The 12097-nt window shown below is 44.2% G+C and overlaps 1 protein-coding gene across 1 annotated transcript in view; it reads right to left on the bottom strand.

Moving 5' to 3' along the window:
• LOC102867692 overlaps positions 1-12097 on the bottom strand; it is a 32903-nt gene that overhangs the window by 13604 nt on the left and 7202 nt on the right. Inside the window, exons 3-4 of the mRNA XM_006887242.1 lie at positions 11432-11722; positions 7172-7462 (exon numbers count right to left, since the gene is read on the bottom strand). Coding sequence (XP_006887304.1) covers positions 7172-7462; positions 11432-11722 — 582 coding nt within the window. The remainder of the gene's footprint in view (positions 1-7171; positions 7463-11431; positions 11723-12097) is intronic.

Genomic DNA, 12097 nt, shown 5'->3' with positions numbered 1-12097 from the left:
TTCTTTGGAATGGGAACAAATATATGTCCTTTCCAGTCAGTTGGCCAGGTGGTTGTCTCCAGATTTCTTGGTGCAATTTGGTGAGCACATCCAGGGCAATATCTGTTTGTTGAACCATGTGAATTGGTATGCCATCAATTTCTGGGACATTGATTTTTTTCCAATTCTTTCAGGGAAGCTTGAACTTCTTCCTTCATCACCACAGGCTCATGCTCATATGTTGTTTCATGAAATTCTTCTGCATCTGCCAAGTCCTTTCGATACAGTGACTCAGTATACTCTTTCCATCTTCTTTTAATACTTCCTGGATCATTTAATATTCTGCCTAATTACTTAATTACTAAATCCTTAATTACTGCAACTTGAGGCTTGAATTTGTTCTTCAGTTACTTCAGCTTAAGAAATGCCGAGTGAGTTCAGCCCCTTTGATTTAATTGTAGCACTTTGTCTTCCCGCACTGCCCTTTGACATCTTCCGTTCAGCTCCTTAACACCTTGACTTCTTCCCTTTGCTTTGACTTCTTGGTACTCTAGTACAATATTCAGAGTGTCTTCTGAAATCCATCTTGATCTTTTCTTCCTCCTCTGTCTCTGTACTGACCCTGTATTCTTCCTGGATGATGTTCTTGATATCCTCCCATAGCTCATGTGGTCTTCACTCATCAGTGTTCAAGACCTCAAACCTGGTCCTGAAATGGTTTTGAAATTTAGGTGTGATAGATTCACACATAAAGTAGGAGCGGCATCCACTTCCGAAATGGCTTGCCTCCGGAAACTCTATGTACGAACAGTGCTCAGGCTGTTCATTCATAGGGTTGCTATCAGTCGTCTATGACTTGACGGCACTAAACAACAACAAACAACAGACTGAAGGTCATATTTTGGTTCCTGTGAATTTGGTTTAATTTTCCTTGGCTTCAGCACAGGGATTGAGGTTCCTTGAAAAGCTGGGCACATGGTCTTTCTCCTCTTTCAGCATCTATTGTAGCTGAGGTCCAGGTGAGCTGGGCATTGTGGATCTGTCCTGCCAAGTCTGAGCTTTTCTTTCCTGTCTATTGAAGGGCAGTGTGCCTAACTTTGCCTCCCTCTCCTGCAGATGGAATGACCCTGAGTTGTCTCACTGGCAACAATAACAGCAATGACAACAATAACAACAAAAATTATACTCCTTCATTGTGTTCTGTCACATGCTAGTGTCTTCTCCTCTTACTCTCTTTCTGGTTAGAGTTCTCCAACTGTAACAGCAATATAAACATGGGGTTTATTTCCTGACGGTACTTCTCCAAGGGCTCAGTTAATACAAACCTGATCATAACCAAGGGGGATTCTCCTCACTGTGGAAGGAGTTCATTGCTTTTCTTTGCAAGTCTCAGGCTTAAACATGCTGTTTTGCTGCCCCCTGCTGCAGACTTTGAGTGGAAAAAAGGTGGGAGCTGAGCAGATGCTTTTCTTGGGGCCTGTTAATTGAGGGAACGGAGTAGGACCAGCTGCTGTGAACCAAGTTCTCAGCTATTGTTGATGGAAGAGGAGTCTCACTGTGCAGTTGAAGAGAGGCAGCAGTAACCGTTCCTGGTGCAGAAGCTGCCTGAGGAGGACGGAGAAGTTCTTTGTGCAGGAATGGTGGCCACCTGTAATAATCGCCGGGAATGGGTTTAGCAAGGATTGTCCACTTTCTGGGCAACTAAGAGGCTCCCTGAAGACCTGGACTAGATATTCCTCTTCACTGGCCTGACTCCTTGACTCAGATCACACCTACTACCTGGAGGTGCTTTCCTCTAAGCTCTTTCCCACCACAGACAGGGGGAACATGGCTCTCCGTTCATCCTGTGTGCCATGTGTGTATGAATGTCATTCTGAGGGCGCCCAAACCTCCATCCCCATTTGTGAGTTGCTCATCTCTCTAGAAAACCACAGTGGCACAAAGGGTATCCAAGAAGAGACAGGCATGTTATTGCAGCCAGGTTTGTATTTTATGTGTTCTAAGACAGTTTTAAGAAGCACCAGTGACTTAAATAGTGATTAAAGGACTTAGCTGTGAACCACAAGGCTAGTGGTTGGAACCCACCCCCTGATCTGAGAAAAATACGGCAGTCTGTTTTTGTAGACTTTCAGCCCTGAATCCCGACAAGCAGTCCCACTCTGTCCTGTAGGGTCGTGGTGTCAGAATTGACTCCAGGCAGTGGCTACTAGGTTTTGTTCTTGTTCTCAGGTGACATTGAGTAGCAGGTTAGACATTTTTTTTCTAAATCTCAACTCACATTTTTTTTCTTGACCCCAACTAACCCATTTAGAAGATTTGTAATTAGATTTCACGGTCTCAAATGAACTTTTGTTTATGTAAAGTACTCAAGAGCAACGGTGTCTCTCTGGAGACTAAGGTGTGCCTGATACAGGCCATGGTCTTTGCAATCACTTGTTATGCATCGGAGAGTTGGACAATGACTAGGGAGGATAGAAGGAGAATTGACGCCTTTGAGCTGTGGTGCTGGAAAAGAGTATTGAATGTACCATGGACTGCCAAGAAAACAAACAGATTCATCCTAGAGAGGGTTAAACCAGGTTGCTTCTTGGAGGCAAGGATTCTGGGGCTTCGCCTGACATACTTTGGACATGTAAGGAGAGACCGGTCCTTGGAGAGGGACATCATGCTTGGGAGGGTAGAGGGACAGTGCAGGAGGGGAAGACCTTCTGTGAGGTGGATTGATTCAGTGACTGGGGTAATCGGGATGGGTGTGTCAGAGGCAATGAGATTGGCACGGGATAGAGCAGGGTTGAGGGCTGTTGTACATAGGGTCGCTATGAGTCGCAAACGACTCGACGGCACATAACAACAACAACAACAATGTTAAATGTTATTTTTTTGTCTATATGATTATTTTATTTTTCTAATGTCAATTTGTTGAGAAAACTGCCATCATAGTGCTTCCGCCCCTTTCGTTTATTCATTGGTGCACATTCTCTCCCTCCCGTTCTCCAGCCCACCTCACAATGTGCCCCTATTTCAGATTGTTCTCATACATATAATGTATAGTCGTAAACTCATTTCAGACAATTCCTGTCCTCATCTGGTCTAATGCAGTGTTCATTATCTATCCACTCTTTCTCCATCCTCTCTCCAACTCCCTCTTGTCTGTCCTGTTTTATAACAGTGGTGATATGCAGTATTTGTCCTTTTGTGACTGAGATATTTCAGTTAGCATAATGCCCTTAAGGCTCCCCCATGTTGTGTAATGATTTACTATTTCTTTGTTTTTCAGTGCTGTGTAGTATTCCATTGTATTTGTTTATTGATAGGCACTTGGGTTGCTTCCATTTCTTTGCTATTGTGAATAATGAAGCAATAAACACGGTGTGCATACATTTAGGGTTATTCCCAGTCGTGTAATCACTGGGTCAAATAGTATTTCTATTTCCAACTTTTTGAAAAAACATCAGATGACCTTCCATAGTAATTATACCATTTTACAATCCCACCAGCAGATTAAATAAGGGCTCCAGTCTCTCCACAACCTCACCAGCATTTGTTGTTTGCTGCCTTGCTGAACTTTGCTATTGTTTCTAGGATATTATAGTGTTTTGAAACATCTCATTCATAACTTAATCTCCCTATCCATTTTATGTTTTATTTATCTTCTTTCTTGTTAATTTTTGTGCTTTCCCATTGCCTGTCTTTGACTAAGTTTATTACACAAGAAGTTCTGTATTGATGCTGCTGTGAGTTGTATTCTTTTCTAAAGTTTACTTTAAAATACTTTGTAATTAGCCTAAAAAATGTGGCTTTTTGCATTGACATTTGGTCATGCAATCTGGCTACGTTTAGCTATTATCCATAGCTGTTGTTCAGGCTACATTGCTCATGAACTTCATAGATCTTCTAGAGACAAACAAAGCGCTCACTGTCATTGAGTCTGTTCTGACATGCAGTAACCTCCCACCAGGTCTCTGAGGCTGGAAATCTCTATAGAAGACTGCTCATCTTTTTGTTTGTGGAGTGGTTGGTGGCTTCAAATTGCTGACCTTTTGGTTAGTTCTCCAGTACAACCATGAAAGCTATAAAGAGAAGTACACTCACCTTTTCTAGTATTTAGATTTTTACTACATTTTGTTACATTGACTAAGACTTCCAACCTAATGTTGAATAAAAAAGGATAAGAGGAAATGCCAATATCTCCTTCCCAATTTTATAGAATAGTGTTCAATATTTGACATTAAGAAGATGCTTATTGTAGCATTTGAAATGTCCAAGGATTTAATTTTATTTGGATCCACAATCAGCACACTTAGTAGCAGTCATCAAGAAATCAGAAGACATACTGCATTGAACGCACCTTCTGTCAATAGTTTTCAAAGTGCCAAAGAGCAAGGATGTCAGTGTACAGACTAAGGTGCATCTGATCTCTCTGGTATTTTCAGGCGTTTCACATTCACGTGAAGGTTGGACAATGGATCAAGACCACCAGTTGAGTCCTTTGGGTTGTAGGGGTGGCACTGCCAAGAGAGCAAGAATTCCGTCTGGGAGGAAGTGAAATCCGAGTGCCCCTTAGAGGCTGGGATGGAAAAACTTCATCTCACGTAGTGTGGGCATGTTGTGAGGAAGTTCTTATCACACTGTGAAAAGCAAACGGTCAGCAGAAAGGGGGAAGACCCACAATGAGGTGGACTGACATAGTGATTGCCACAGTGGACTTGAACATGGCAGATCTCATGAGAGCAACACAGAACAGGGCAGGGTTTCAATCTGTTATTCTCAGGATTGCCACGAACCTCGCAGCAACAACAAGTCATTGTAGCTCCAGCAATAAAATCAGTTAGGGAGAGGAGAGGAGAGGAGAGGAGAGGAGAGGAGAGGAGGCCGTGAGTCAGAGAGGGAGCCATGAGGAAATGTGAAGATCAGTAGAGGCTGGAGAAGAGGGTTTGCTGGGAAGACTGATTCCACGGTGTGTCTCCATCACATTCGTGTCACTGAGGACCTTGTTCCTTATTCAGGGATCCTCACTCTTGTTCATCGTGGGCCCCTTTATCAGTCTGGGGAACCTTGGACCCTTCTCAGAAGAATGGTTTAAGTGCATTAAGTGGAATATAGAAAAAAAGATAGTAATTATTTTGATATACTGTTATAACAACATTTTTAATTAATTATATGTTACTATACATATATTTAAAATTCATTTAATAAGGTCATCACGGTGAGTCTGAAAACTGCTGTGATATCTGAATAACGACATCTAGGTGGTAAGAAACAGCATCATCACGAATGATATTCCAAAAAGGAATCACAGGGAGATCTACATGGTAGGCACTTTCTTTTCTTCCACATTTGTGCAGTTCCTCCTCATCCATCTATTTCTTCTGGCCCCGTGTCTCTGGAGCATCTGCTTTCTTGTTGGTTTCCATTGCTTCTTCCATCATTTGCACCCTCTTCCGTAGCTGTTCAAATACTTCTTTATCAATATATTTTTCTCTGGTTCTCTGTTGTTGTTGTTTGGTGCCATCGAGTTGAGATGACTCATAGCAACCCTACGAACAAAAGATCTGAGCCTGGTCCTGTCCTGTGCCATCACTGCAGCGGTCACCGTGTCAGTCCACCTGGTCGAGGGTCCTCCTCTCCTTCGCCGACCCTCCACCCTTCCCAGCACCATGTCCCTCTCCAAGGAATAGACCCTCCTAGCAACATGCCTGAAGTGTGTGAGGTGAAGCTTCATCATTCTTGCCTCCAAAGGGCACTGCGGCTGCACCCTCTTGAAGACATACCTATTCGTTTTCTTGGCTGTCATCAAACTGACATCACTACTCCTCAATAATTTGGAAAGGTCCCTAACTGCAGTTTTTCCCAGTGCAGTGCATCTCCTTATTCCCTGACTGCTCATACCAAGGGTGTTAATTGTGGATCCAAGCAAGATGAAACTGTTGACAGCTTCAATCTCCTCACCATCCATCCTGACACTGCCTATTGGTCCAGTGGTGAGAATCTTTGTTTTCTTGATATTATGATGCAATCCATACTGAAGGCTGCTTTCCTTGATCTTCTGCAAAAAAGTGCTTCAAGTCTTCCTCACTTTCAGCAAGTAAGGTTGTGTCATCTGCATAACACAGTTATTAAGGAGTCTTCCTCCAATCCTGAGCTGCAGAGCTCTTCATAGATGGAATAGATATGGAGATAGAATACCTCCAAGATGCACTCCCTTCCCAATTCCAAACCATGCAGTGCTCCCCTGCTCTGTTTGTACAACACCCTCCTGATCCAGGTATAGGTTCTTCCTGAGCATAACCAAGTGCTCTGGGATTCCCATTCTTCTCACTGTCAGCCACAACGTGTCATGATCCACACAGTCAGATGCCTTTGTATAGTCAATAAAGCACAAATAGTCATTCTTCTGGTATTCCTTACTTTCAGCCAGAATCCATCTGACATCAGCATTGATATTCCTGGTGCTACAGCCTCTTCTAAATCCTGCTTGAACTTCTGGAAATTCCCTATCTATGTACTGTTCCAGCTGTTTTTTAATGATCTTCGGCAGTATTTTGCTGGTTCTCTACTTCTAGGTTTCCCCCTTTATTTATGTCTTCTGTTGTTTCTTCCTACATGGGTAGATACTTTGAAAGGATTCTTCACAACAGTAAATGCTATTAGTTTGAGATATCCCAGTTCCCAGTGAGGAGTAATTCAGTAAACAGTCCTACAGGCATTGTTCTGATGGACAGTATCTTAGGAACATCCACTAAGAACAGATTTGTCCTGGGAGAAGTGCAATCAGGATGCTCGTTGAAGGCAAGGACCATGAACTTGATATATTGTTGGGAGGGTTCACTTCTTAGACAAAGGTAACATACTTGAAAAGGCAGAGGGTCAGTGAAGGAGAAGGAGACCCAGTGATAAGGACTGATTCTGGGACTGTAAAGGGCCTACGTATAGCAGAGATGGTAAATATGGTACAGTTCTAACCTGCCGTACATGATGTCATATTGAGCTGAAATCAACCCAATAACAGGCTTGTTAGTTTTTGGCTTTTTGCTCATCTGGAATATTTTTAAAAAAATTTTCCTTTGGTGTGTGCTCTTTCAAGTCAGGTTTCTAGAACTTCCACCAGTCTCGTGCCCCACCTGTTTTCTGAGCTGGGTTTGGATGGGTTTGTGTCCCAGGAACAGGTGACCCTGCAGTGCTGTGGACTGACTGCTGGCGCAGAAGTACACGGCTGAGTCCTCCAGCTCCGTGGGCTCGATCTCCATGCTACACGGTGAGTTCTTGGGACACTGAGCTGAAAACCGCTCAGTGGGCATTCCTGATTTATCACTGGCTTCTTCATTCACAAAATAAATCATAAACTTGAGCTCTTCTCCCAGCTTCTGACGATACCAATAAACATAACTGTGTCCTTTGATGGGGACACACTCCATCCTTGCTTTCTGCTTTGTCCCTCTGACCAGCTGTCCTGGAGTCTGGGTGACCTCGGTGTCCACGGAGCCTGTGGAGGAAGGAGACAGAAGCTGGAGAAAAAACCAGGAGGAGCTGGTGGTGCAGCCCCAGGAGGAAGTCCTGACACTGGAGTCCCACAGGGTCACCACTGACCTGCTCCCAGGACACACAGGGCCGCCAGGCAGAGGATTGCGGGCCCCATGGCTGGGCAGGGAAGGCGGGCTGGTGGACTCTTCTCTGGGGCTCCTCCAGCCCATCAGCACCCTTCATGTGACGTGACTGCCCTCCCACAACCACTTCACAGACTGAGGGAGGGGCTCTGTGTTATATGACGAAATAGTGAGTGTGTATTTTATCCACTCCTTTCTTCCTGGCTCTGCTCTTTCACTATGTGTTTTTAGTCCACCCACACTTTGTTCTGGGGACTCTTGTGGCCTAAGTAGGTAAAGAGTCGCACCACTAACCCGAAGGCAGGCAGCTTGAGTCTAACCCCTGCTCAGGCACAGGAAGACGGGCAGTCTTCTCCACTGCAGTTTCCAGCCTCTGAAAGCCCACGGCATGGGCGGCTATGAGTCGGTTCAGACTCAGTGGCAGTGCGGCAACACCTTATTTATTTGCTTTTTATTTAACTGCTCTTCTCTCTCTTTTGGTTTCTTCTTCCAAATTTCCCCTGAGCAACAGGACAGTTGCTCAGAACAACCAGGTAAGGGATAGCAGAATTCCAAGTACATCTACTCAAATTTACATGAAAAAAGATTAAATATTGATATTACGAAATAAATAATATTTGTGTAAAAGATGCAATGTGTGTAAATAAACAATGATGTGAATACCATTATTTGAAAGAACCAGTATAAGGGAGACTGTGGCGGGCGTTTTAAGTACCTGCTGCTCTTGTCAGCATTTCTCACTGTTTCTAGTGTCAGAGATGAAGATGCCACAGGTCGGGTCAGGTCAGGGTCAGACCTGTTCTTCACAGGGTCACTGTGAGCTGTCCTTGACTTGACGGCACCTACCAACAACAACAACAACAACAACAACAACATTCTGTTCCTCCACTTGACCTCAACCTGAACTTTACTTCATTGGCTTCTCATTTTGTGTTTTATCTGAGTCGAGTGATTCTGGACGTGCCTTTTTGTGACATGCTTTTGTCCATTTAATATATTCTCTTTCTGATATTGCTTGATAGTGGTGCTTGTATTTGATAGAATTCATTTCCAGGAATACTAATTATTCCATTGTATTAATATAAGTTTTATATTAACCAATGGCCTTTTGCCAAGGACTTTCCCACTATAAACAGCTTTATACTCTTGAATTTGTTCTGCACACCTATGTTTAAGAGAGTTTCTTACCTGAGAAGTGAAGTTAGAGTCTTAGTGCCAACAGTCAACACTGCATGATAATAACAAGAAAAAATGATTCCTTTTTCTTAAATTTTATTGTATTATTTTTATGTGTACCGTCAAATCAGATCTGACTGGTACGGGAGGAGATTGCCCCCTCTTTCTCCAGCAGAGCGTCTGGTGGATTTGAACTGCATACCTCTGGGATTGCAGTGCAGTTGTCTTGCCACTAGGCCACCAGAGCTCCCTGAAAAAATGATTCCTTAATAACATAAATAACCAGTCCCACAGCAGTACGGGATTGTTTTTCAAACATCCCCCATTTACAACTGCAGTTTATATAGACCATTCCTTTTAAGACCAAGTTAAATGTTTCTGACTTAGAAGGGAATGTCCTTGCTGGAGGTCAAGGATGTGGGCCTTTAGGAAGATTCTATCTCCTCAGAAACACTTTACCTACGTGTGTGATTTTTCTCAGATTGTCAAAGATACCTTGTTAAACAGTATGTAGGAAGACTTGAAACCCACGCCTTCAAGTTCTTTACATGCCAGATGATGAAAATGACATGTAGCCACCATGACTATGTTTTAGTTCTTATATTAGAATATAATTTCTCTACTACTTCTATTATTGCTACCAAGTCAAAGGTGGGTGATTTTAATCTGCAGCCCTCAGACCTGGTTTTAATTGTTTTTGGTCATTCTTCTAAGTGGTATAGCACTGGTCTGTCCATTTGCTGTACAGAGGTAACTCGTGGTTACTGTGATGCTAAACATTGTGACAGTGATGTGTCAAATGTGATACTGGTTACCCATGGTGGACGGTGTTTGGTGGAGCTCCCCGATTAAAACAAGCTTGGAAGCAGGAGTGGCATCCACTTCTGAAATAGCTTGCCTCTGGAACTCTATGAACTTGGAGAAACAATGAAAGTTATACAAGTGTTCAGGTCTTTCGTTCATAGGGTCGATATGAGTCATCTACGACTTGATGGCACTTAACAACAACAATGCTTCTATTAATGATCTTCACTATCGATTGCCTCCATCACTATAATCAACCTGTGTGGTCTCTGAGGGGCGTTATTGGAATATACATGACCTGCGTGCAGTGTGATAGACGCATGTTCTCTGTGGAAGTTCAGGGCTTCAGGAATCGTATCCCAGCTCGGAATTACAATGAGGTCCACACAGCACGTAAAGAACAATGATCTCTCCCAATAGTGCGTGGTATCAGTGCTGGGATGCTTCACTTCACATCTCAGGCAGGGGCATTATAGAAGCTATTCTCAAGGGCAGCACTTGAGAAAATTCATATATATATATGGTGGGCTAGCGGATAAGGAACTGCGCCGCCAACCCTAGGGCATGAGATTCAAATCCAGTGGCTGCTCCGTGGGAGGAAGGCTGGACAATCTCCTCCTGTGTGATGCACTGACTCAGAAGATCTGCTGGAGGGTCACCTATGAGTTGACTCCAATCATGAGACCCAGGAATTGACAGGAGCAGGAAATCGAGTATGGGGCATTGGCCGCTAATCGTAACTATTCCTCTGAGTTCTTATATATTTCAGAATAATAACTGACAATACAAACTAAGAAGAAAAGGTACTTAAAACAGTGAAGGCAGAGGTAGAGAGGAGGGAGCTGGGCTGTTGTCTGCATAATACAAAACATCTTAATACTGATCTGAATATACTACATTAGATTAAGATCTTAAAATTTACCTGCTTTCGAAAATGTATAATAATGTTTTGCAACATATTCAGATTACTCTCTGATAACAATACTTGTCTGAATTTCTATTCTTGAATTTAGGTTTGCGTGGATGTGCACGTAGGGATCTCTGTGCACAGGAAGCAGCACTGCTGACCCAAAGGCAGTGCCCTCTGGCTGTTCCGGGCTACAGGCCTCTGCACAGGAAGCAGACAGGCAGGTGTACAACCTCAGAACCCAGGGCAAGTCAGCTCTGAGGTAGTTCTAACCCGACGGCAAGGAATTGAGTCTGAATATACATTTTTGATAGTTTTATCTCTAGAAAGAAATAAACATTCTGTATTTTCTTTTTTTCAAATAAGTTGGTTTCATTCCGGGCGGTACAGAATTCAGCCTTATTTTTTACCAGATTTCTTAATTCCATCCGTGGCTAAGGGACCTTTGCCAGCGGCCTTCGTTTTTAGTTCCTCAAGTTTCTTCTTTCTGTTTCTGCTTGAAAGCCTATCTGCCTCTTCCATCTCCTTGGTCTGCTTCTTGGGCTGTTTCAGGGGCTATTTCTTACCACCTTTGCGGCCAGACATGGCTCCAGGCACCCCTTCCCCAGACCTGCTGCTGAAAACCATTTTGCATTTTCTAAAAGACTGTGATTCAGCCTCCTTTCAACTTCCTTCCTGTTCCCAGCATGTCTATAACTACTGCTTCATCACAGCTCAACTCTAACACTCGGGGTTACCCTGACCTATAGGCAACTCAGTAGAATGGTCGTGGTTTGGGCTCTCCGTTCACCTCACTGGGGTGTTCCTACCTCTCACCTCACTGGGGTGTTTCTATATTGACTGCGTGGTTAGTTGAGTTTCTGTTACCCTGTACCAACCTCGGGCCCCACCTGTTTCCTGAGCTGGGTTTGGATGGGTTTGTGACCCAGGAACAGCTGACCCTGCAGCGCTGTGGACTCACTGCTGGCACAGAAGTACACGGCTGAGTCCTCCAGCTCCGTGGGTTTGATCTCCATGCTACATGGTGAGTTTGTGGGGCATTTAGCTGAAAAACGCTCACTGGGCATTCCTGATTTATCACTGCCTTCTTCATCCTGAAAAGAAATCATAAACTTCAGGTCTTCTCCTGGCTTCTGACGATACCAGTAAACACGGTAATGATCTTTGATGGGGACACACTCCATCCTTGCTTTCTGCTTTGTCCCTCTGACCAGCTGTCCTGGAATCTGGGTGACCTCGGTGTCCACGGAGCCTGTGGAGGAAGGAGACAGAAGCTGGAGAAAAGCGCAGGAGGAGCTGGTGGTGCAGCCCCAGGAGAAGTCCTGACACTGGAGTCCCACAGGGTCACCACTGACCTGCTCCCAGGACACACAGGGTCGCCAGGCAGAGGAGTGTGGGCCCCATGGCTGGGCAGGGAAGGCGGGCTGGTGGACTCTTCTCTGAGGCTCTTCCTGCCCATCAGCACCCTCCTTGTGACGTGGTCACCTCTCAGTCCTCTGAGCTGCTGTGGGCGTGAGACGCACCATTTCACAGGGTGAGGGAGGGGCTGTGTTTTAGCAGATGGAACAACTAGTGTGGGTTTTCAGCCGTGTCCGTCTTTCCTGACTGCATCTCTCTGTATTTTTTT

Source organism: Elephantulus edwardii, unplaced genomic scaffold (assembly GCF_000299155.1).
Source record: "Elephantulus edwardii isolate Elephantulus edwardi_28Jun2011 unplaced genomic scaffold, EleEdw1.0 scaffold00055, whole genome shotgun sequence".
Taxonomy (NCBI): domain Eukaryota; kingdom Metazoa; phylum Chordata; class Mammalia; order Macroscelidea; family Macroscelididae; genus Elephantulus; species Elephantulus edwardii.
This window is presented reverse-complemented; position numbering and strand designations above follow the sequence as displayed.